This window comes from Acanthochromis polyacanthus, chromosome 8 (assembly GCF_021347895.1).
Source record: "Acanthochromis polyacanthus isolate Apoly-LR-REF ecotype Palm Island chromosome 8, KAUST_Apoly_ChrSc, whole genome shotgun sequence".
NCBI classification, from domain to species: domain Eukaryota; kingdom Metazoa; phylum Chordata; class Actinopteri; family Pomacentridae; genus Acanthochromis; species Acanthochromis polyacanthus.
This window is the reverse complement of record NC_067120.1, coordinates 41,075,673-41,101,311: the sequence shown is the minus strand read 5'-3', so window position 1 is coordinate 41,101,311 and position 25,639 is coordinate 41,075,673. Positions and strand designations below refer to the sequence as shown.

Below are 25,639 nucleotides of genomic sequence, written 5' to 3'. Positions count from 1 at the left end.
TGCATTTTTATCACATTTATTCTGACACACAGCGTGTTTACATGTTACAAACATCAGAAAGATGCAGTTTTGATTTGCTGTTTTTATCCAGTTTTCCAGCATCGCATCATTTCACAGCATTTTTCTGGTTAACTTGATGACATTTTATCGGTAAATCCATGAATTAAGCATTAAAATGACTTAAACTTTGTGAACACATTTAGTTTGTGGAGAAACTTCACATTTCTTTATGTTCCATAAATCTAACAGCAGATTCCTCCAGTCTGAAGATCAATGACTGGTTTAAGCATCAACATCTGGAAGTGTTCCCGTCAACATCTGAAGTGTTCCCGTCAACATCTGGAAGTGTTCCATCAACATCTGGAAGTGTCCCCATCAACATCAACATCTGGAAGTGTTCCATCAACATCTGAAGTGTTCCATCAACATCTGAAGTGTTCCATCAACATCTGGAAGTGTCCCATCAACATCTGGAAGTGTTCCCGTCAACATCTGGAAGTGTTCCCGTCAACATCTGGAAGTGTTTACGTCAACATCTGGAAGTGTTCCCGTCAACATCTGGAAGTGTCCCCGTCAACATCTGAAGTGTTCCATCAACATCTGAAGTGTTCCATCAACATCTGGAAGTGTCCCCATCAACATCAACATCTGAAGTGTTCCATCAACATCTGAAGTGTTCCATCAACATCTGAAGTGTTCCATCAACATCTGGAAGTGTCCCCGTCAACATCTGGAAGTGTTCCCGTCAACATCTGGAAGTGTTCCCGTCAACATCTGGAAGTGTTCACGTCAACATCTGGAAGTGTTCCCGTCAACATCTGGAAGTGTTCCCAACATGAAAGCGTGTCGTTCTGTGTCATTTTAAAATATCTTTTTCCAATTTCTGCTGTTTTTGGTCCTTTTTTTGACTGACTTGTTGTTTGTCTCATGTTTTTGTTGTTTCGTTTATTTTTTGTCTCGTTTGTGTAGTTTTTCTGTCTTTTGTCTATTTTTTTTATCTCTTGTAACTTTTTAATCAAATCTTTTGTCTTTTGTTTTATTTTGTGTAACTTCTCATTTTTTGTAATCTTTTGTCGTTTGTCTCATGTTTTTGTCGTTTCCTGTTTCCTTTTCTCTTGCTTGTGATTTGTGACTATTGTTTTGTCATTTTGGGGTTTTTTGTCATTTTTTGTCACATTTTTGTCATTTGTCTTGGTAGCTTTGTGACTGTTTTTTTCTTTTTTTTTCTGTTTTGTGTCGCTTTGTGTCTCGGTTTTGTAATGTTTTGTCTTGTTCTTGTCAGTTTGTGTCTTTTTTTGTGGTTCTGATCCTCCAGTAAACCCTCTCTGGTTCTGTTCCTGTGACTACATGTTGTGTTTCTTTGTAAACACTCTGTAATGTGGAAATGAAACAAATTTCAGGTTGTTGATGATGGTGAGTAAAAAGAGAAGTCCTTAAATGTGAACATGAGGAGCCATTAGGCGTTGTGCTTATTTAGAGGTTATCATGCTGTGGTTTTACTGGTTTTACTGGAGATCAGACTGGGATAAATATGGAACCTGGACTAGAACCAGTCAGACAGCTCTGATCTCCAGGAAGCCTGCAGATCATCTGATTCTTCATCTGATTTAACAGGTTTCCCAAATGAAGAAGTGCCTCGTTGTGTTATTTTTTGTATATTTTGTGTCTTAAGCAGCCTCCGGCTTCGTTCTCTTCACCTTTCTTTCCGTGTGACCAGCTGTCTAGAAGCTCAGATTTTACTGGTAAATCTTCACATGTGAGCAGCTGCAGATGTTCTTTATGTTGGATTTAAATGTGACTAAAATAAAGAGATGAGCTGTGTGGTTCAGGTGTTTTATCCGGACTGGAGTCTGTTTCTAAACACATTCAGACAGTGGAAGGCCGGTTTTATTCACTAAACCAGTGAACCGTCACAGATCTGATCATTCCAGCTTCTCTTTCTGTCTCAGAATAACCTGATGAACATCTGGAGATGTTTGGAGGCTGGAGACAAACAGAAAACAGCTGGTGGGACTATTTGAACATGAAATGAGTTTATTCCTGGTGATAAACAGAAACGTTTGGTGTTCAGCAGCATCCAGTTCATCTCCACGTCACAGCCAGCTGATCTGTGGTTTCTCTGGTTCAAACCTTCAGTTCCAGCAGCAGTTTGTAGATGTTACCGACTCTCACACATTTATGTCTGACTTCTTTCCCCACAGTTCCATCTGCAGCGCCGTAAAGCAGCCGTGTGTTTGCTGGTGAAGCATCCAGTTACAGCAGCAGAGCGTCAGCAGGGGACTGAACGTCCGTCTGAGAGCAGTCAGGATAAAGGTGGACACGTCTGAGAGCAGTCAGGATAAAGGTGGACACGTCTGAGAGCAGTCAGGATAAAGGTGGACACGTCTCAGAGCAGTCAGGATAAAGGTGGACACGTCTGAGAGCAGTCAGGATAAAGGTGGACATGTCTGAGAGCAGTCAGGATAAAGGTGGACACGTCTCAGAGCAGTCAGGATAAAGGTGGACACGTCTGAGAGCAGTCAGGATAAAGGTGGACATGTCTGAGAGCAGTCAGGATAAAGGTGGACACGTCTGAGAGCAGTCAGGATAAAGGTGGACACGTCTGAGAGCAGTCAGGATAAAGGTGGACACGTCTGAGAGCAGTCAGGATAAAGGTGGACACGTCTGAGAGCAGTCAGGATAAAGGTGGACACGTCTCAGAGCAGTCAGGATAAAGGTGGACATGTCTGAGAGCAGTCAGGATAAAGGTGGACACGTCTGAGAGCAGTCAGGATAAAGGTGGACACGTCTCAGAGCAGTCAGGATAAAGGTGGACACGTCTGAGAGCAGTCAGGATAAAGGTGGACACGTCTCAGAGCAGTCAGGATAAAGGTGGACACGTCTCAGAGCAGTCAGGATAAAGGTGGACACGTCTGAGAGCAGTCAGGATAAAGGTGGACATGTCTGAGAGCAGTCAGGATAAAGGTGGACACGTCTGAGAGCAGTCAGGACAAAGGTGGCTGCTCTGGTGCTCAGCGGCTGCTCAGGGCTGGACGTCGGTGATCTTCCTCTTGCGGTAGTTGAGGACCAGGCTGGAGGCGGTGAGCGTGGAGGCCAGACCCTTCTCCCAGCTCTGGAAGCCGTTCAGGCCGCTCTGACCCGCCCTGAACAGACTCTTCTCCAGAAAGTCCAGACGCTCCACCAGCGAAGACGTGTCCTCGTTGTAGGCGTTCTGGGACGAGTCCATGGTCCGCCGGAACCGACCCACGAAGGTCTGGAGGACAGGAGGGGACACGTCAGACCAGGACATGGTGGACGGCCACACAGAGACACAAAATAAAGACAAAATGACCACAAAGAGACACAAAACCACCACAGAGAGACACCAAATGACCACAAAGAGACAGAAAATGATGACAGAGACACAAAACGACAACAAAGGGACACAAAATGTTGGACTGGATGCATTCTACATTAAAGCATCCCGGCAGCCTGTCTCTTTGTGGTCGTTTTGTGTCTCTTTGTGGTCGTTTTGTGTCTCTTTGTGGTCGTTTTGTGTCTATTTGTTGTTGTTTTGTGTCTCTCTGTCGTTGTGTGTCTCTCTGTCGTTGTGTGTCTCTCTGTGGTTGTGTGTCTCTCTGTCGTTGTGTGTCTCTCTGTTGTTGTGTGTCTCTCTGTGGTTGTTATGCTTACACTTTTCTCCTTATGTTTACTTTTTATTACACATTTTTCTACTGATATTTCTGTTTATCTCTATAATGCTCACATTTCTTTATTTTTTCTTCAGCTTAAACGTCTCAGACTTGAACAGGACCAACTGTGAATAAATTCTGATTCTGACAGATAAATCTGTAAACCTCCTGGTTTCAGCTATATTTCTGCCTCTTTGGTCATAAATGAACCTTTTAGATGTATCCGTGATGCCTGTAGGTGTGTTTGTGTGTTCTGTGAGGTGATGGGTGTTTCTGTCAGTGACATTAAAGCCAGTCTGCCTGGAAACAGCTTCACAACGGTTTTATGACCTGATGGCGCCCCCTAGCGGTGAACTAATACACAACACTGGCTGGATTTGATCCTCAGCCTGAATAGAGTCAACAACCACAAAGAGACACTAAACAACCACAAAGAAACACAAAACAAGCACACTGAGACACAAAACAACCACAGAGAGACACAAAACAATGGTTAGGGTTAATTTTGTGTGTCTTTGTGGTTATTTAACTTAACAAACTGGTGAAGAAGGCCCGTTCTGTTGTGTTCCTTCAATTGGACAACCTGGAGACCGTGGCAGAGAGGAGGATCATGGACAAAATCAGGGCAATCCAGGACAACTTCTCTCACCCTCTCCATGAGGAGCTGTGGGACATGGGCAGCTCATTCAGCCAGCCCATCATCCCACCCAGAACCAGAACTGAGCGCTTCAGGGGCTCCTTTGTGCCCACCGCCATCAGACTCTTAAACAGCAGTGGAGGCCACAGTACATCACTGCACTGACCCCCCCTGTAATTACTGTACATAACTCCTGCTGATTACTGTATTTATCTCTTGTTACCCTCACACTGTCACTTTACCTCACTGCACTGCACAGCATGGTGAATACTTCATACTGTTTGCTGTTTATTGTTTCCCTTTTTGTTTTGTTTATTATACGTCACCCTTGGTTTGTCCTAAAACTGTAATTCTTGAACCCAATGCATGCTGCTACCCTTTATCCTTGTACTTGCCCTGTGCTGCTGCAATACCTGAATGTCCCCTCTGGGGATCAATAAAGGATTATCTTATCTTATCTCTTTGTGGTTGTTTTGTTTCATTTTTTGGTCGTTTAGTGTCTCTTTGTGGTTGTTTTGTGTCTTTGTGGTTGTTTTGTGTCTCTTTGTGGTTGTTTTGTCTCTTTGTGGTTGTTTTGTGTCTTTGTGGTTGTTTTGTGTCTCTTTGTGGTTGTTTTGTCTCTTTGTGGTTGTTTAGTGTCTTTGTGGTTGTTTAGTGTCTTTGTGGTTGTTTAGTGTCTTTGTGGTTGTTTAGTGTCTTTGTGGTTGTTTAGTGTCTCTTTGTGGTTGTTTAGTGTCTCTGTGTGGTTGTTTAGTGTCTTTGTGGTTGTTTTGTGTCTTTGTGGTTGTTTTGTGTCTCTGTGTGGTTGTTTAGTGTCTCTGTGTGGTTGTTTAGTGTCTTTGTGGTTGTTTAGTGTCTTTGTGGTTGTTTAGTGTCTTTGTGGTTGTTTAGTGTCTTTGTGGTTGTTTAGTGTCTCTGTGTGGTTGTTTAGTGTCTTTGTGGTTGTTTAGTGTCTTTGTGGTTGTTTTGTGTCTCTTTGTGGTTGTTTAGTGTCTTTGTGGTTGTTTAGTGTCTTTGTGGTTGTTTAGTGTCTCTTTGTGGTTGTTTAGTGTCTTTGTGGTTGTTTAGTGTCTCTTTGTGGTTGTTTAGTGTCTTTGTGGTTGTTTTGTGTCTTTGTGGTTGTTTTGTGTCTCTGTGTGGTTGTTTAGTGTCTTTGTGGTTGTTTTGTGTCTTTGTGGTTGTTTTGTGTCTCTGTGTGGTTGTTTAGTGTCTCTGTGTGGTTGTTTAGTGTCTTTGTGGTTGTTTTGTGTCTTTGTGGTTGTTTTGTGTCTCTGTGTGGTTGTTTAGTGTCTCTGTGTGGTTGTTTAGTGTCTTTGTGGTTGTTTAGTGTCTTTGTGGTTGTTTAGTGTCTCTGTGTGGTTGTTTAGTGTCTTTGTGGTTGTTTTGTGTCTCTTTGTGGTTGTTTAGTGTCTTTGTGGTTGTTTAGTGTCTTTGTGGTTGTTTAGTGTCTCTTTGTGGTTGTTTAGTGTCTTTGTGGTTGTTTAGTGTCTCTTTGTGGTTGTTTAGTGTCTTTGTGGTTGTTTAGTGTCTCTTTGTGGTTGTTTAGTGTCTTTGTGGTTGTTTAGTGTCTCTTTGTGGTTGTTTAGTGTCTTTGTGGTTGTTTAGTGTCTTTGTGGTTGTTTTGTGTCTTTGTGGTTGTTTAGTGTCTTTGTGGTTGTTTTGTGTCTCTGTGTGGTTGTTTAGTGTCTTTGTGGTTGTTTAGTGTCTTTGTGGTTGTTTAGTGTCTCTTTGTGGTTGTTTAGTCTCTTTGTGGTTGTTTTGTGTCTCTTTGTGGTTGTTTTGTGTCTTTGTGGTTGTTTTGTGTCTCTGTGGTTGTTTTGTCTCTTTGTGGTTGTTTAGTGTCTCTTTGTGGTTGTTTTGTGTCTTTGTGGTTGTTTTGTGTCTCTTTGTGGTTGTTTTGTGTCTCTTTGTGGTTGTTTTGTGTCTCTTTGTGGTTGTTTTGTGTCTCTTTGTGGTTGTTTAGTCTCTTTGTGGTTGTTTTGTGTCTCTTTGTGGTTGTTTTGTGTCTTTGTGGTTGTTTTGTGTCTCTTTGTGGTTGTTTTGTGTCTCTTTGTGGTTGTTTTGTGTCTCTTTGTGGTTGTTTAGTCTCTTTGTGGTTGTTTTGTGTCTCTTTGTGGTTGTTTTGTGTCTTTGTGGTTGTTTTGTGTCTTTGTGGTTGTTTAGTGTCTCTTTGTGGTTGTTTTGTGTCTCTTTGTGGTCGTTTTGTGTCTCTTTGTGGTTGTTTAGTGTCTCTTTGTGGTTGTTTAGTGTCTTTGTGGTTGTTTTGTGTCTCTTTTTGCTTGTTTAGTGTCTCTTTGTGGTTGTTTTGTGTCTCTTTGTGGTTGTTTTGTGTCTTTGTGGTTGTTTTGTGTCTTTGTGGTTGTTTTGTGTCTCTTTGTGGTTGTTTTGTGTCTCTGTGGTTGTTTAGTGTCTCTTTGTGGTTGTTTTGTGTCTCTTTGTGGTCGTTTTGTGTCTCTTTGTGGTCGTTTTGTGTCTCTTTGTGGTCGTTTTGTGTCTCTTTGTGGTCGTTTTGTGTCTTTGTGGTCGTTTTGTGTCTCTTTTTGCTTGTTTTGTGTCTCTTTTTGCTTGTTTTGTGTCTCTTTTTGCTTGTTTTGTGTCTCTTTTTGCTTGTTTTGTGTCTCTTTTTGCTTGTTTAGTGTCTCTTTGTGGTTGTTTTGTGTCTCTTTGTGGTTGTTTTGTCTCTTTGTGGTTGTTTAGTGTCTCTTTGTGGTTGTTTAGTGTCTTTGTGGTTGTTTTGTGTCTCTTTGTGGTTGTTTAGTGTCTTTGTGGTTGTTTAGTGTCTCTTTGTGGTTGTTTTGTGTCTCTTTGTGGTTGTTTAGTGTCTCTTTGTGGTTGTTTTGTGTCTCTTTGTGGTTGTTTAGTGTCTCTTTGTGGTTGTTTAGTGTCTTTGTGGTTGTTTTGTGTCTCTTTGTGGTTGTTTAGTGTCTTTGTGGTTGTTTTGTGTCTCTTTGTGGTTGTTTTGTGTCTTTGTGGTTGTTTTGTGTCTCTTTGTGGTTGTTTTGTGTCTCTTTGTGGTCGTTTTGTGTCTCTTTGTGGTCGTTTTGTGTCTCTTTGTGGTTGTTTAGTGTCTTTGTGGTTGTTTAGTGTCTTTGTGGTTGTTTTGTGTCTCTTTGTGGTAGTTTAGTGTCTTTGTGGTTGTTTAGTGTCTTTGTGGTTGTTTTGTGTCTTTGTGGTTGTTTAGTGTCTTTGTGGTTGTTTAGTGTCTCTTTGTGGTTGTTTTGTGTCTCTTTGTGGTTGTTTAGTGTCTCTTTGTGGTTGTTTAGTGTCTTTGTGGTTGTTTAGTGTCTCTTTGTGGTTGTTTAGTGTCTTTGTGGTTGTTTTGTGTCTCTTTGTGGTTGTTTTGTGTCTCTTTTTGCTTGTTTAGTGTCTCTTTTTGCTTGTTTAGTGTCTCTTTGTGGTTGTTTTGTGTCTTTGTGGTTGTTTAGTGTCTCTTTGTGGTTGTTTAGTGTCTTTGTGGTTGTTTTGTGTCTCTTTGTGGTAGTTTAGTGTCTTTGTGGTTGTTTTGTGTCTCTTTGTGGTTGTTTTGTGTCTCTTTGTGGTTGTTTTGTGTCTCTTTGTGGTTGTTTTGTGTCTCTTTGTGGTTGTTTTGTGTCTCTTTGTGGTTGTTTAGTGTCTCTTTGTGGTTGTTTAGTGTCTTTGTGGTTGTTTTGTGTCTCTTTGTGGTTGTTTAGTGTCTTTGTGGTTGTTTTGTGTCTCTTTGTGGTTGTTTTGTGTCTTTGTGGTTGTTTTGTGTCTCTTTGTGGTTGTTTTGTGTCTCTTTGTGGTCGTTTTGTGTCTCTTTGTGGTTGTTTAGTGTCTCTTTGTGGTTGTTTTGTGTCTCTTTGTGGTTGTTTTGTGTCTCTTTGTGGTTGTTTAGTGTCTTTGTGGTTGTTTTGTGTCTCTTTGTGGTAGTTTAGTGTCTTTGTGGTTGTTTAGTGTCTCTTTGTGGTTGTTTTGTGTCTCTTTGTGGTTGTTTAGTGTCTCTTTGTGGTTGTTTAGTGTCTTTGTGGTTGTTTTGTGTCTCTTTGTGGTTGTTTAGTGTCTTTGTGGTTGTGTCTCTTTGTGGTAGTTTTGTGTCTTTGTGGTTGTTTTGTGTCTCTTTGTGGTTGTTTAGTGTCTCTTTGTGGTTGTTTAGTGTCTTTGTGGTTGTTTAGTGTCTCTTTGTGGTTGTTTAGTGTCTCTTTGTGGTTGTTTAGTGTCTTTGTGGTTGTTTTGTGTCTCTTTGTGGTTGTTTAGTGTCTTTGTGGTTGTTTTGTGTCTCTTTGTGGTTGTTTTGTGTCTTTGTGGTTGTTTAGTGTCTCTTTGTGGTTGTTTTGTGTCTCTTTGTGGTTGTTTAGTGTCTTTGTGGTTGTTTAGTGTCTTTGTGGTTGTTTAGTGTCTTTGTGGTTGTTTTGTGTCTCTTTGTGGTAGTTTAGTGTCTTTGTGGTTGTTTAGTGTCTCTTTGTGGTTGTTTTGTGTCTTTGTGGTTGTTTAGTGTCTTTGTGGTTGTTTAGTGTCTCTTTGTGGTTGTTTTGTGTCTCTTTGTGGTTGTTTAGTGTCTCTTTGTGGTTGTTTAGTGTCTTTGTGGTTGTTTAGTGTCTCTTTGTGGTTGTTTAGTGTCTTTGTGGTTGTTTTGTGTCTCTTTGTGGTTGTTTTGTGTCTCTTTGTGGTTGTTTAGTGTCTTTGTGGTTGTTTTGTGTCTCTTTGTGGTTGTTTTGTGTCTTTGTGGTTGTTTAGTGTCTCTTTGTGGTTGTTTTGTGTCTCTTTGTGGTCGTTTTGTGTCTCTTTGTGGTTGTTTAGTGTCTTTGTGGTTGTTTAGTGTCTTTGTGGTTGTTTTGTGTCTCTTTGTGGTAGTTTAGTGTCTTTGTGGTTGTTTAGTGTCTCTTTGTGGTTGTTTTGTGTCTTTGTGGTTGTTTAGTGTCTTTGTGGTTGTTTTGTGTCTCTTTGTGGTAGTTTAGTGTCTTTGTGGTTGTTTAGTGTCTCTTTGTGGTTGTTTAGTGTCTCTTTGTGGTTGTTTAGTGTCTCTTTGTGGTTGTTTTGTGTCTTTGTGGTTGTTTAGTGTCTTTGTGGTAGTTTAGTGTCTTTGTGGTTGTTTAGTGTCTTTGTGGTTGTTTAGTGTCTTTGTGGTTGTTTAGTGTCTTTGTGGTAGTTTAGTGTCTTTGTGGTAGTTTAGTGTCTTTGTGGTTGTTTAGTGTCTTTGTGGTTGTTTAGTGTCTTTGTGGTTGTTTAGTGTCTCTTTGTGGTTGTTTAGTGTCTTTGTGGTTGTTTAGTGTCTCTTTGTGGTTGTTTTGTGTCTTTGTGGTTGTTTAGTGTCTTTGTGGTAGTTTAGTGTCTTTGTGGTTGTTTTGTGTCTTTGTGGTTGTTTTGTGTCTCTTTGTGGTCGTTTTGTGTCTCTTTGTGGTTGTTTAGTGTCTTTGTGGTTGTTTTGTGTCTCTTTGTGGTTGTTTAGTGTCTTTGTGGTTGTTTTGTGTCTCTTTGTGGTCGTTTTGTGTCTCTTTGTGGTTGTTTAGTGTCTTTGTGGTTGTTTTGTGTCTCTTTGTGGTTGTTTAGTGTCTTTGTGGTTGTTTTGTGTCTTTTTGTGGTAATTATCATAAATGATGTACTGTAACAGAGTTAAAGATGGCACAGATCTCTATCCGTCAATGGCAGGAATTTTAGAACGACACTCGAGTTTCCATTTTAAGTTCTTGAGCCGTTCATAAAAACCCACTTCAGTGATTTGTTTTCTTCTGCTGCAGGTCTGCTTTAACATCCCAAACAGTCTGTTCTCATTCATCTGCAGAGAAACAAACCATGCTCTGGTGTAAATATCTGATCCATACTGGGTGTCTGCTGCACACAGGGACATATTTTATTATCATCTACTTTTTGTCTAATTCATGTTTTAACACTTTATTTTATTGTTGATCTTATTCTCTTTTATGTATTTAATGACCATTATTAATCCTTAGCCTCGTGTCTATGGTTTTACCTTTTGTTTTTATTGTTCTTTCCTCTACGTGGACGTGGTATTTTATTATTCTATTTTGTGATTTGATTTAATCTGAAAATCTCTGATGATGTATAATTCTATTTCTGTCTCTCAGGTACTGTAGCTTCTCCTGTGGTGGTGAGGTTAGTATCTCCTAGCTTCTCCTGTGGGGTTGACTAACTGACCTGCAGCAGGGTCTGAGCGATGTCCGGGTTCTCTGGACTCTCAAAGTGCAGCATCTGGGAGCCCAGACCATAATAGTAGGGGCCCATCTTGTGCAGGTCCACCACGTTGGGGTCGGCGGTGAAAACCGTCCTCCAGCCTTCTCTGTAGACCTTTGGAAGCTCCACAGACAGAACCCTCCTCTTCCTCTCATACAGACCCTTGGACAGCCACAGGGGGAGCTCCATCTTAGTGCCCTGAGGGGAAGAAAGAGGCTTCAACCGGCTCACCTGGAACCGGCTCACCTGGAACCGGCTCACCTGGAACCGGCTCAGTTGTCCAACCAACAGGTAGTCAAATTCAATCCCTCATTTATTCATTTGAGTTAGTCTCTCAGATGTGTCACATAGAAATACTATGAGGTGTCTCTTTGTGGTCGATTGTGTCTGTTTGTCGTTGTTCTGTGTCTCTTTTTGGTTGTTTTGTGTGTCTTTGTGGTGGTTTTGTGTCTCTTCGTGGTTGTTTTGTGTCTCTTATGCATTTTAATAATTTAATAAGACCTGTGTGCATATTATTCCACATGTATGTACTGTTGTTGATTTATTTACCTTAATTACATTTTATTCTGCTCTATTTTGTGTTTAATCTGATATATATTTAATTTCACTTTATTTTATACTTTGAATAATACATGTCTGAGAGGATGCTGCATAAATTAACTTGGTCCTTGATGTTATTTTAATAATTTATAATCAGGTAATTTATTAAAGAGCATTTAATTAACTTTAAGCACGTTTAGAACAATTAGTAATATGTTTGACTCTACTTTGTGTTTAATGTAGCCCTTCAATAACCGACCAAATCCGCATTATTGAGCTAAATATTCACCTTTAACAGGTAACTGCATTCTAACTGTGTAATAATGAACTGGAGCTTTATGAAATTTGATTTTTGCTTGTATTATTTTTTAGAAAGTTAATACTAATGTCTAAATTACAAGTGAGACGTGTTTATTCTCACTGATGCCGAATTTACAAGTGAGTCATGTTTATTCTTAAAAAGTATTAATAATTTACCCTACCTACATATCTTTTCATTAAAGGGAGGGAAAAAAAATAAAAATACAAAACACCGAATGGAGTTTGGTGTGACGTTATTCACGTATCTGGGCTGCTTTTGAGATAAGTCGTAGAGGTTCCCGTTATCTACTGACGAGTAGATCCACAATGATTAAACTGTCACCGACTTTAAAACATTTCATGGGTGTTTTTTTTAAACTGACCTCCGGAATGTCTGGCGAGTCGCTCGACTTCTCCAGGAACCCGAGCCGGGGGAAGGTGCACTCGGTCCGGACTGGAAGCCGCTCATGAGACAGCAAAATGTCGTCCAGAGACAGGAAGTTCTCCTCCATGCCCACCCCGGGCTGGACGGGAAGGTACGACTGGGAGTCCATTTGTGCGCAAACACGACAAAAAAAGTAAATAAAAGATAAAAATAGAGCAACGTCCCGATATTATACCTCCACCGCTGCTAACGGCGCTTCCTGGTTTTACTGCTTTGGCGCCACAACGTGTGGACCAATCAGAGGGCTGCACTGGGAATGTGGGCCAATCAGAGCGCTGCACTGGGAATGTGGGCCAATCAGAGCGCTTGGAGGAGATCCAGACCAAAGCAATCAATGCAGTCTCAAGCAAACTGTTCAGTCATCGATTCCCCCCCCCCCCCCCCGTTTTGTTTTTACTTTTGGCGATTTTTCTCGAAGTCCTATAAATTGTTTGGCAAATTTATTGTCTTTTTGTTTTATCGGAACTGGTTTTTGTTACACTTGTCATGATTTAGAGTCTCTTTTTGTCTCTTTATGGTCATTTTGTTGTCATTTTGTGTCCATTTTTTTGTCTCTTGGTCATCATTTTGTGTCTCATTTTGGCTCTTTATGATCATTTTGTGTGTCTGTCATCATTTTGTGCCTCTTTTTGTCTCTCTAAGGCCATTTTGTGTCATGTTGTTGTAATTTTGTGTAATTTTGTGTCTGTCATCATTTTGTGTGTGTTTTTTGTCTGTTATCATTTTGTGTTTCTTCATCGTCAAGCCAATCTGTGAGGAGATCCAGACCAGAGTAATCCATGTGGTCTCAATCAAGCTGTTCAGTTATTGATTAAGATAAGGCAAGGTAAGATAATCCTTTGTTACTCCCCATGTCAGCGGAAACTTCCCGTGTTACAGCAGCAATATACAGTAAATATAATAATTATAATAACAAAATATATACAAGAATGAAGGATGAAAATGAATAAATAGAATATTACACTATAAATAAATGACATCAGCAAAAGTGACATCCATCCATCCTCTATTCACCGCTTTATCCTCACTAGGGTCATGGGGGGTGCTGGAGTCTATCCCAGCTGACTCTGGTGAAGGCAGGGGACACCCTGGACAGGTCACCAGTCTGTCACAGGGCTACATATACAGACACACAATCACACTCACATTCACACCTACGGACAATTTAGAGTAACCAATTAACCTCAGCATGTTTTTGGACTGTGGGAGGAAGCCAGAGTACCCGGAGAAAACCCACACATGCACAGGGAGAACATGCAAACTCCATGCAGAAAGATTCCAGGCCGGGATTTGAACCGGGTATCTTCTTGCTGCAAGGCGACAGTACTAACCTCTACTCCACTGTGCAGCCCACAAAGTGACTTGTGGAATAGAATGTAAAAGTGCAGAAAATGACAGCAGTGCAAGGAATTGTGCTTATGTGTTTATGTTAGCATCATCCAGTGATACTGATGTTGTTCAGACTGACAGCAGATTGGATGGAGGACCAGCTCCTTCTTCAGGGTGGGTGTCTCAGTCTGCTGCTGAAAAAGCTACTTAAAGACTCCACAGTGTCATGCAGTTGGTGAGAGGGATTGTCCCTGATGGATGTGAGCTTTGCCAACATCCTCCTCTCACCCACCTCCTCTATGGAGTCCAGGGAACAGTCCAGCACAGAACCGGTCCTCCTCACCAGTCTGTTCGGTCTCTTTCTGTCCCTTTCAGAGCTCCCTGCTCCCCAACAGACCACTGCATAGAAAACAGCAGACGCTACCACAGAGTCATAGAATGTCCTGAGCAGAGTCCTGCACACTCCAAAGGACCTCAGTCTCCTCAGCAGGTGGAGACGACTTTGGCCCTTCTTGTACAGGACCTCTGTGTTGTGTGACCAGTCCAGTTTGTTGTTGAGGTGAACACACAGGTATTTGTATGAGTCCACTATCTCAATGTCCAAACCCTGGATGTTCACCGGTGCAGGCTGAGGTGTCCTCCTCCTGCGGTAGTCGATGGTCATCTCTTTCGTCTTACTGGCGTTGAGCTGCAGATGGTTTCTCTCACACCAGTCGACAAAGTCAGAGATGACTGTCCTGTACTCCAGCTCGTCCCCATCAGACACACACCCAACAATGGCTGTATCATCAGAGAATTTCTGGAGGTGACAGCTCTCAGAGTTGTAGTGGAAGTCTGATGTGTACAGGATGAAGAGAAAGGGAGAGAGCACTGTCCCCTGTGGGCCCCCATGCTGCTGACCACTACATCAGAAAGAAAGCCTCACGTACTGTGGTCTGTTGGTGAGGTAGTCGATGGTCCAAGCAGCCAGGTGACAGTCTAGTCCTGCTCCCTCAAGCTTCACCCTGAGCAGAGAAGGCTGGATTGTGTTGAAAGCACTGGAGAAGTCAAAGAACATGACCCTAACAGTGCTGCTGGTGTCCTCCAGGTGAGTCAGGGGATGATTTTTATCTCCTGTGTTTTGTTTTTACTTTTGTCGACTTTTCTGAAAGTCTTTTAAATTCTATGCATATTTATTGTGTTTTTCTGTATCTATTTATTTTCTAATCTAAAATGTTGCATCAAGGACACACAATGCACTCAGCCTTTATTCCATTAAAGCAGCTTCCATCCGTGTCTCCACTTCACCCAGAAAAGTCTCATGCATTTACGATTTCAGCCATTAGAGGTCAGAATATCACCAGTAAATGTTTAAAGCATCCTCTGCTGTAATATTAATAATAAAATACCAGAGAAAGCAGATATGAACAGAAGTCAACCTTGAAGCTCCATGAAATGAAGCTGATGAAGAAGAGAGCGGACCAGCTTGGTTCTGCTGCTGTGGCCTCCTACTCACATCCATCAGCTGAGGAACGACAGCAGCTCTGGTCTGGAAGCTTTTATCTTCTGTCAGATGTCCACACAGCAGGATTCTGACGTTATAATTAACGTCCTGGTTGTTACTGAACATCAGAGTTATCAGACATGTGAGCAACCAGAGGACAGACACAGAAGACGGCCTTCCTCCCTGGCAGCCTCTTTACTGTCATTTTATGTCGCTTTTTCTTTTTTTTCATCTCTATTGTTATTTTTTGTCTCTTTGTGGTCAATTTGTCTCTTTATTGTTGTTTTGTGTCTCTTGTTATCTCTTTATTGTTGTTTTGTGTCTCTTTTGTCTCGATTGTCATTTTGTGTCTCTTTTGTCTCTTTATTTTGTGTCTCTTTTTGTCTCTTTATTATTTTGTGTCTCTTTGTGGTCTTTTTGTGTCTCTTTTTCATTGTTTTCTGTCAGTTTTTGGTCATTTTGTGTCTGTTTGTGTCTCTCTGTGGTAGCTGTGCCTCTTTTTGTCTCCATTTCTGACTGAGTTTGTTGTTGTCAAACTGAAATGGTTCAGTGACGGCTGTGAAGTTGTTGCAGCAGCAGGAGAAGAACGAGGAGAGCATTAATCTTCTTCATCTAGCACAATTTATTCCACCATTAGTTTACAGTAGCTTTTGTAAATGCAGGTTGTTGGTATGTTGATTGGTAGTAGTCGTCACACATCAGCTCTCGGCATTCTGCAGAGTGAGTAACAGCTCACATGACCGCAAGATCAAACAAATGGTGTTAAATATGAACAAATGAATAAATAAGCCCCGTGGAGCAGCTCCACGCTGGAGTCAGCAGACCTGCCCGAGTCAAACACAACATGGGGGGGAACCACCGACCCACCGCACATGCACAGACATCACAGACACACACACACACACACACACATGAAAAACCTGGCAGCAGGTGAAACGCAAAAAAACAGGGTGAGAAATTTACAATATGTGGCTTCTGCAGCTGTAAACATCAGCAAAGTAAAGGGAACAACCGACAGACGCACACGAGACATGGACCTACACCGTACACACACACACACACACACACACACACCGTACACACACACACTGTATACACACACACACACACACACACACACCGTACACACACACACTGTATGCACACACACACACACACACACGCTACACAGGAGTAAACTACACTTCCTCCCCAGCAGTCCGGACTGAGCATGCTCAGACTGTACACCCCCTCCCCCCTCTGGTCCTTGTTGGACTGAACCATTCTGACATGGGGGGAGTCTCGGCTGGTTCAGGAGTCACAGCAGCTCCTGCAGCTCCTCCCCCCTGCTCAGTTAAGGCCGTGGGGGGGGCAATGGATGATCAGGCCAGGTTTTGGTTCTGGTCCTGGTTCTGGTTCTGGATCTGAAGGAAGCCTGCAGGACCTGAGCATGTCGAGGTGGAGGGGGGAGCAGCGTCAGTCCTTTAATGTAGATGGTCGGACAGTTGATTTACTCTTTTGGTTCAGGAATATTTATCTGTTAGACGATGATTCTGCTGTCAGGATAATACGAGCTGATTGTTTCCGTCGGATTTTGGTGTCCAGAAGAGTCCAGGAGCAGGACCGAGACGTCCTGCAGACAGACAGACAGACAGGGAGAGAGACAGAAAGAGAGACAGGGAGAGAGACAGACAGACAGGGAGACATGATGAACTTAAACATGTTCAGAGAATCATACACAAGAGCAAAATAAATCAGTTCATCAGCTGAATAGTTACACCAAGATAAAACAGCAGTGGAGCTAGATCTCCATGGTAACTGATGCTGAGGAGCTAGATCTCCATGGTAACTGATGATGAGGAGCTAGATCTCCATGGTAACTGATGCTGAGGAGCTAGATCTCCATGGTAACTGATGATGAGGAGCTAGATCTCCATGGTAACTGATGATGAGGAGCTAGATCTCCATGGTAACTGATGTTGAGGAGCTAGATCTCCATGGTAACTGATGATGAGGAGCTAGATCTCCATGGTAACTGATGTTGAGGAGCTAGATCTCCATGGTTACTAATGCTGAGGAGCTAGATCTCCATGGTACCCGATGCTCCGTCTCCAACCTGCTGATCTGTATGTTCCTTTAACCACTAAATATATTTGTTACAGCATCACACAATGGATGCATCACGTTGCCATGGAAACTGGCATGTATTCAACTGCTGATGCAGATATCATAAATATGTTTTTATGTTTGGTCCATTTACTCTGCTGAGTATCTCTGATCAGAACATCGATCATCTATTGACCTTAAACTGATCTAAACATGTTAAATTACTAATAATTAATCAAAAACATTCTGATTTCAAACGTGTTCAATGATGTTCAGTGTCGTCACCTTGAACAGCTTCAGTTTGGCCCGATGTCAGTCAGAGGGATGTTCAGGACAGGACCGGTTGATCTCAAACCACGAGTCTATACAGCTGCAGGAACACGGAACATGTTTAGTCTATACAGCTGCAGGAACACGGAACATGTTTAGTCTATACAGCTGCAGGAACACGGAACATGTTTAGTCTACAGGAACATAGAACATTTATCTGTTGCTCAGTGTGTGGGAAGAATATGATTTATTCTGAGCAGCAGTTCAGTGTGTTATATTGTGCTACAGTGTGTTATATTGTGTGTTGTTGTGCGTCACCTTTTGTGGTAGATGCAGAGGCACGGCAGTCTGGCGATGGTGTCTCCTTGCTGCAGCTCCTCCAGACAGATCACACACTCACCGGCATCCCTCGCCAACACGTCATCTAGACACACACACACACACACACACACACACACACACACACACACACACACACACACACACACACACACACACACACGCACATAACAGGACATGCTTCAGTCTGCAGCTGAACCAGCAACAGCATCAGTGATGATCGACTGATGTTATTATTGAGAATGTTGGAGAACAAAGAACATGAAGTAAAACCTATAGTACTACACAGTAAAACCTGTAGTACTACACAGTAAAACCTGTGGTACTACACAGTAAAACCTGTGGTACTACACAGTAAAACTTGTAGAACTACACAGTAAAACCTATAGTACTACACAGTAAAACCTGTGGTACTACACAGTAAAACCTGTAGTACTACACAGTAAAACCTGTGGTACTACACAGTAAAACTTGTAGTACTACACAGTAAAACTTGTAGTACTACACAGTAAAACCTATAGTACTACACAGTAAAACCTGTGGTACTACACAGTAAAACCTATAGTACTACACAGTAAAACCTGTAGTACTACACAGTAAAACTTGTAGTACTACACAGTAAAACCTATAGTACTACACAGTAAAACCTGTGGTACTACACAGTAAAACCTGTAGTACTACACAGTAAAACTTGTAGTACTACACAGTAAAACCTGTAGTACTACACAGTAAAACCTGTAGTACTACACAGTAAAACTTGTAGAACTACACAGTAAAACCTATAGTACTACACAGTAAAACCTGTAGTACTACACAGTAAAACCTGTAGTACTACACAGTAAAACTTGTAGTACTACACAGTAAAACCTGTAGTACTACACAGTAAAACCTGTAGTACTACACAGTAAAACCTGTAGTACTACACAGTAAAACCTATAGTACTACACAGTAAAACTTGTAGAACTACACAGTAAAACCTATAGTACTACACAGTAAAACCTGTAGTACTACACAGTAAAACCTGTAGTACTACACAGTAAAACCTATAGTACTACACAGTAAAACTTGTAGAACTACACAGTAAAACCTATAGTACTACACAGTAAAACCTATAGTACTACACAGTAAAACCTATAGTACTACACAGTAAAACTTGTAGAACTACACAGTAAAACCTATAGTACTACACAGTAAAACCTGTAGTACTACACAGTAAAACCTGTAGTACTACACAGTAAAACCTGTGGTACTACACAGTAAAACCTGTGGTACTACACAGTAAAACCTGTAGTACTACACAGTAAAACTTGTAGTACTACACAGTAAAACCTGTAGTACTACACAGTAAAACTTGTAGTACTACACAGTAAAACCTGTAGTACTACACAGTAAAACTTGTAGAACTACACAGTAAAACCTATAGTACTACACAGTAAAACTTGTAGAACTACACAGTAAAACCTGTAGTACTACACAGTAAAACTTGTAGAACTACACAGTAAAACCTATAGTACTACACAGTAAAACCTGTAGTACTACACAGTAAAACCTGTAGTACTACACAGTAAAACTTGTAGAACTACACAGTAAAACCTATAGTACTACACAGTAAAACCTGTAGTACTACACAGTAAAACCTGTAGTACTACACAGTAAAACCTATAGTACTACACAGTAAAACCTGTAGTACTACACAGTAAAACTTGTAGAACTACACAGTAAAACCTATAGTACTACACAGTAAAACCAGTAGTACTACACAGTAAAACCTGTAGTACTACACAGTAAAACCTGTAGTACTACACAGTAAAACCTGTAGTACTACACAGTAAAACCAGTAGTACTACACAGTAAAACCTGTAGAACTACACAGTAAAACCTGTGGTACTACACAGTAAAACCAGTAGTACTACACAGTAAAACCTATAGTACTACACAGTAAAACCTATAGTACTACACAGTAAAACCTGTAGTACTACACAGTAAAACCAGTAGTACTACACAGTAAAACCTATAGTACTACACAGTAAAACCTATAGTACTACACAGTAAAACCTGTAGTACTACACAGTAAAACTTGTAGTACTACACAGTAAAACCTATAGTACTACACAGTAAAACTTGTAGTACTACACAGTAAAACCAGTAGTACTACACAGTAAAACTTGTAGTACTACACAGTAAAACCAGTAGTACTACACAGTAAAACCTGTAGTACTACACAGTAAAACTTGTAGTACTACACAGTAAAACCTATAGTACTACACAGTAAAACCTGTAGTACTACACAGTAAAACCTGTAGTACTACACAGTAAAACCAGTAGTACTACACAGTAAAACCAGTAGTACTACACAGTAAAACTTGTAGTACTACACAGTAAAACCAGTAGTACTACACAGTAAAACTTGTAGTACTACACAGTAAAACCTGTGGTACTACACAGTAAAACCTGTAGTACTACACAGTAAAACCTGTAGTACTACACAGTAAAACTTGTAGTACTACACAGTAAAACCTGTAGTACTACACAGTAAAACCAGTAGTACTACACAGTAAAACCAGTAGTACTACACAGTAAAACCTGTGGTACTACACAGTAAAACCTGTAGTACTACACAGTAAAACCTGTAGTACTACACAGTAAAACCACTACACAGTAAAACCTGTAGTACTACACAGTAAAACCAGTAGTACTACACAGTAAAACCAGTAGTACTACACAGTAAAACCTGTAGTACTACACAGTAAAACCTGTAGTACTACACAGTAAAACTTGTAGTACTACACAGTAAAACCTGTAGTACTACACAGTAAAACTTGTAGTACTACACAGTAAAACCTGTAGTACTACACAGTAAAACTTGTAGAACTACACAGTAAAACCTATAGTACTACACAGTAAAACCTGTAGTACTACACAGTAAACCTGTGGTACTACACAGTAAAACCTGTAGTACTACACAGTAAAACTTGTAGAACTACACAGTAAAACCTATAGTACTACACAGTAAAACCTGTAGTACTACACAGTAAAACCTGTAGTACTACACAGTAAAACTTGTAGAACTACACAGTAAAACCTATAGTACTACACAGTAAAACCTATAGTACTACACAGTAAAACCTGTAGTACTACACAGTAAAACCTATAGTACTACACAGTAAAACCTGTAGTACTACACAGTAAAACTTGTAGTACTACACAGTAAAACCTGTAGTACTACACAGTAAAACCAGTAGTACTACACAGTAAAACCTGTAGAACTACACAGTAAAACCTGTGGTACTACACAGTAAAACCTGTAGTACTACACAGTAAAACCAGTAGTACTACACAGTAAAACCTATAGTACTACACAGTAAAACCTGTAGTACTACACAGTAAAACCTATAGTACTACACAGTAAAACCTGTAGTACTACACAGTAAAACCTGTAGTACTACACAGTAAAACCTGTGGTACTACACAGTAAAACCTATAGTACTACACAGTAAAACCTATAGTACTACACAGTAAAACCTGTAGTACTACACAGTAAAACTTGTAGTACTACACAGTAAAACCTATAGTACTACACAGTAAAACTTGTAGTACTACACAGTAAAACCAGTAGTACTACACAGTAAAACCTGTAGTACTACACAGTAAAACTTGTAGTACTACACAGTAAAACCTGTAGTACTACACAGTAAAACCTGTAGTACTACACAGTAAAACCTATAGTACTACACAGTAAAACCTGTAGTACTACACAGTAAAACTTGTAGTACTACACAGTAAAACCTGTAGTACTACACAGTAAAACCAGTAGTACTACACAGTAAAACCTGTAGTACTACACAGTAAAACCAGTAGTACTACACAGTAAAACCAGTAGTACTACACAGTAAAACCTGTAGTACTACACAGTAAAACTTGTAGTACTACACAGTAAAACCTGTAGTACTACACAGTAAAACCAGTAGTACTACACAGTAAAACCAGTAGTACTACACAGTAAAACCTGTAGTACTACACAGTAAAACTTGTAGTACTACACAGTAAAACCAGTAGTACTACACAGTAAAACTTGTAGTACTACACAGTAAAACCTGTAGTACTACACAGTAAAACCTGTAGTACTACACAGTAAAACCACTACACAGTAAAACCAGTAGTACTACACAGTAAAACCTGTAGTACTACACAGTAAAACCAGTAGTACTACACAGTAAAACCTGTAGTACTACACAGTAAAACCTGTAGTACTACACAGTAAAACCAGTAGTACTACACAGTAAAACTTGTAGTACTACACAGTAAAACCAGTAGTACTACACAGTAAAACTTGTAGTACTACACAGTAAAACCTGTGGTACTACACAGTAAAACCTGTAGTACTACACAGTAAAACCTGTAGTACTACACAGTAAAACTTGTAGTACTACACAGTAAAACCTGTAGTACTACACAGTAAAACCAGTAGTACTACACAGTAAAACCAGTAGTACTACACAGTAAAACCTGTGGTACTACACAGTAAAACCTGTGGTACTACACAGTAAAACCTGTAGTACTACACAGTAAAACCTGTAGTACTACACAGTAAAACCACTACACAGTAAAACCTGTAGTACTACACAGTAAAACCAGTAGTACTACACAGTAAAACCAGTAGTACTACACAGTAAAACCTGTAGTACTACACAGTAAAACTTGTAGTACTACACAGTAAAACCTGTAGTACTACACAGTAAAACTTGTAGTACTACACAGTAAAACCTGTAGTACTACACAGTAAAACCAGTAGTACTACACAGTAAAACCAGTAGTACTACACAGTAAAACCTGTAGTACTACACAGTAAAACCTGTGGTACTACACAGTAAAACCTGTGGTACTACACAGTAAAACCTGTAGTACTACACAGTAAAACCACTACACAGTAAAACCTGTAGTACTACACAGTAAAACCAGTAGTACTACACAGTAAAACCAGTAGTACTACACAGTAAAACCTGTAGTACTACACAGTAAAACCTGTAGTACTACACAGTAAAACCAGTAGTACTACACAGTAAAACCTGTGGTACTACACAGTAAAACCTGTAGTACTACACAGTAAAACCAGTAGTACTACACAGTAAAACCTGTAGTACTACACAGTAAAACCTGTAGTACTACACAGTAAAACCAGTAGTACTACACAGTAAAACCTGTAGTACTACACAGTAAAACCTGTAGTACTACACAGTAAAACCAGTAGTACTACACAGTAAAACCTGTAGTACTACACAGTAAAACCTGTAGTACTACACAGTAAAACCAGTAGAACCACACAGTACAACCTGTAGTACTACACAGTAAAACCTGTAGTACTACACAGTAAAACTTGTAGAACTACAAAGTAAAACCTGTAGTATTTCCGTCTGTGAGAATAGCATGAAGCTAGCCTAGCCGCGCTAGACAACCCACAGCAACGAATTTAATTCTCTGCCAGGGTGGGTCTAGTTACCCTCCATAAGGCTCGAGGCTGGATTCTCCTAAAACTGGCCGGACCAATCACCATGAAGTGTAGAGTCAGAAGGCGGGCGTAACTAAGCGACGACAGAGGCGTGACGATTCTGACAGAAACAACCGGTGCACAATAAACAGTTATCTTTCGACTCGGCTTTGGCCACAGCCCTTAAAGATTTGAAGCTAAAATTCAACTTGAAAGATAAACAAAGGACGGCACTGAAGTGTTTCATTGAGAAGAAAGACGTATTTGGACTTATGCCGACGGGATATGGCAAATCCTTAATATACCAGTTGGCTCCGCTGGTTGGGAAGCTAATGGGACTTAGCCACAATCCAGCGCTCTAGGAACTACGTCAGCCATTTGTTGCGTTGATTGGTTGTATACCTACCCAATTGCTGCAGAGTGATTTGATAGACAACCTTTTAGCCCGCCTCCCTCCCTGTCGAGCTTCCCTAGACCCTTGTGCCTTGGGTGTAGCATGGCTAGGCTAGCATGAAGCAGCACACATCCATGAATCCCAGTTCATCAAAGGTTGATGCTAGAGGTACGGACCGTTAAGGTCACTGAAGAGCTGGCGCCGGTTAACTACTATTTGCTGCACATTACAGGCAGTTTATATGAATGACTTTGACGGCGAACATTGTATAATTTAACCAAAACTACACCGTCTCCTCTCACACTTTAGACATTGCAGTTTTTATGCTTTTAGACGCCGTGTCTAAATTGTTTGAAGTCCAGTTCCTATTAATTAGTTTACCGCGTTCAGTGGTGGAAGCGGCTGACGAACTCCATTGCAAATGTTCCCATTTAATTTCGGACGCTAATTTACAAGATAAAGTTAAGGATGTCGAATATGAAACAAAAACTCGTGAATGGTGAGGAGCAGCTCTTTAATTCGGCATGAATTAAAAAAACCCACAAACTCGATTTACTATGATATTGTGAGATTTGTTTGTGGTGATGTAACTTAGCCATTCAACAGAGTCCGCTAACATTAAAGTGACTGACGTGCAGTGTCTGTGTTGACAGACGTAGAAAATACGTCAAGGTTTTGTTTAGGTTGTTATTATGTAATAGTCAGTCGCTACTTTTGAAGGTAAAAAAATACTTGTAGTTTGCTGGCTGTTAGTTCTGCCATTTGTTTTGTTTGCTGTTTGTGCTTTATTAGAACAGGGTCACGTGAATAAAAAGTTTTGCTATTTTTAATAGTAGTGCTGATTTCAACCCCCAAATCGCTGTCCGTGAAAAAGTCAGATAATGATATTTATAAGACATTATGCACGATAGAAAAGAGAACAGCAGATGACTGACATGACAGGCTCGGCACGCAGATTCACCTCGAATCACGGAAGCGCCTTCATCAGTCGGATTACCAAACCGGCTCATTAATATTTATGTACGTCGGATTACCAGCCAATCACAAAGCACGTTCATCAGCCGGCTCATTAATATTCATGTACGTCTCATTAATATTTATAGTAAGGGAAAGTGCCGTATCCGTAGGCCACAGGCTACGGGTACGGGTCCGTATCTGTAGACACTACCTTCATCAAAAAATACCCAGAGATCCTATAGTTTCGCACGATGATACTGCCTCCACCGTGCTTCATCGTGATGCTGCCTCCACCGTGCTTCACATCATGATGCTGCCTCCACCGTGCTTCACATCATGATGCTGCCTCCACCGTGCTTCATCGTGATGCTGCCTCCACCGTGCTTCATCATGATGCTGCCTCCACCGTGCTTCACATCATGATGCTGCCTCCACCGTGCTTCATCGTGATGCTGCCTCCACCGTGCTTCATTGTGATGCTGCCTCCACCGTGCTTCACATCATGATGCTGCCTCCACCGTGCTTCATCATGATGCTGCCTCCACCGTGCTTCATCGTGATGCTGCCTCCACCGTGCTTCATCATGATGCTGCCTCCACCGTGCTTCACATCATGATGCTGCCTCCACCGTGCTTCATCGTGATGCTGCCTCCACCGTGCTTCATTGTGATGCTGCCTCCACCGTGCTTCACATCATGATGCTGCCTCCACCGTGCTTCATCATGATGCTGCCTCCACCGTGCTTCATCATGATGCTGCCTCCACCGTGCTTCACATCATGATGCTGCCTCCACCGTGCTTCATCACAATGCTGCCTCCACCGTGCTTCATCATGATGCTGCCTCCACCGTGCTTCACATCATGATGCTGCCTCCACCGTGCTTCATCATGATGCTGCCTCCACCGTGCTTCATATCATGATGCTGTCTCCACCGTCCTTCACATCATGATGCTGCCACCACCGTGCTTCACATCATGATGCTGCCACCACCGTGCTTCACATCCTGATGCTGCCTCCACCGTCCTTCACATCATGATGCTGCCTCCACCGTGCTTCATCACAATGCTGCCTCCACCGTGCTTCATATCATGATGCTGCCTCCACCGTCCTTCACATCATGATGCTGCCTCCACCGTGCTTCACATCATGATGCTGCCTCCACCGTGCTTCATCACAATGCTGCCTCCACCGTGCTTCATATCATGATGCTGCCTCCATCATGCTTCACATCATGATGCTGCCTCCACCGTGCTTCATCACAATGCTGCCTCCACCCTGCTTCATATCATGATGCTGCCTCCACCATGCTTCACATCATGATGCTGCCTCCACCATGCTTCACATCATGATGCTGCCTCCACCCTGCTTCATATCATGATGCTGCCTCCACCATGCTTCACATCATGATGCTGCCTCCACTGTGCTTTATTACCATTCAGCACTAAATAAATGATCCTACAGTACAAAAAGAGCAAACACTGTGAAACCAAGCGTCTCCATGGTTTCTGTTGGTGTCTGACTATAAATACAGACTGAGGTGAAGATCCTGAGGC

The 25,639-nt window shown here is 41.3% G+C and overlaps 2 protein-coding genes and 1 long non-coding RNA gene across 4 annotated transcripts in view; all 3 read right to left on the bottom strand.

Moving 5' to 3' along the window:
• gins3 (GINS complex subunit 3) lies at positions 1-11,998 on the bottom strand. 2 transcript variants are annotated; one of them, XM_022219192.2, is made up of 3 exons: positions 11,682-11,990; positions 10,423-10,656; positions 1-3,253 (listed from the first exon to the last, which is right to left on the bottom strand). In XM_022219192.2, exons 1-3 carry the CDS (start codon positions 11,850-11,852, stop codon positions 3,023-3,025), a joined length of 636 nt encoding a protein of 211 aa, XP_022074884.1. In that variant the 5' UTR covers positions 11,853-11,990; the 3' UTR covers positions 1-3,022. The 2 variants fall into 2 exon arrangements, with proteins under 2 accessions (XP_022074884.1, XP_051808478.1); XM_051952518.1 differs by lacking the exon at positions 10,423-10,656 and having other exon boundaries at positions 11,682-11,998.
• Positions 11,999-15,157: 3,159 nt separating this feature from the next.
• Positions 15,158-25,639, bottom strand: part of znrf1 (zinc and ring finger 1) — a 42,209-nt gene continuing 31,727 nt past the window's right edge. The window contains exons 3-5 of the mRNA XM_051952517.1: positions 17,229-17,334; positions 16,926-17,010; positions 15,158-16,167 (exon numbers count right to left, since the gene is read on the bottom strand). Of these exons, the coding sequence (XP_051808477.1) occupies positions 16,953-17,010; positions 17,229-17,334 (164 nt within the window). The 3' untranslated portion in view covers positions 15,158-16,167; positions 16,926-16,952. The remainder of the gene's footprint in view (positions 16,168-16,925; positions 17,011-17,228; positions 17,335-25,639) is intronic.
• LOC127535210 (uncharacterized) lies at positions 17,341-20,593 on the bottom strand. Its single transcript, XR_007943931.1, has 5 exons — positions 20,552-20,593; positions 19,217-19,348; positions 18,733-18,974; positions 18,469-18,534; positions 17,341-17,588 (listed from the first exon to the last, which is right to left on the bottom strand). It is a non-coding gene; the product is annotated as an uncharacterized LOC127535210 (long non-coding RNA).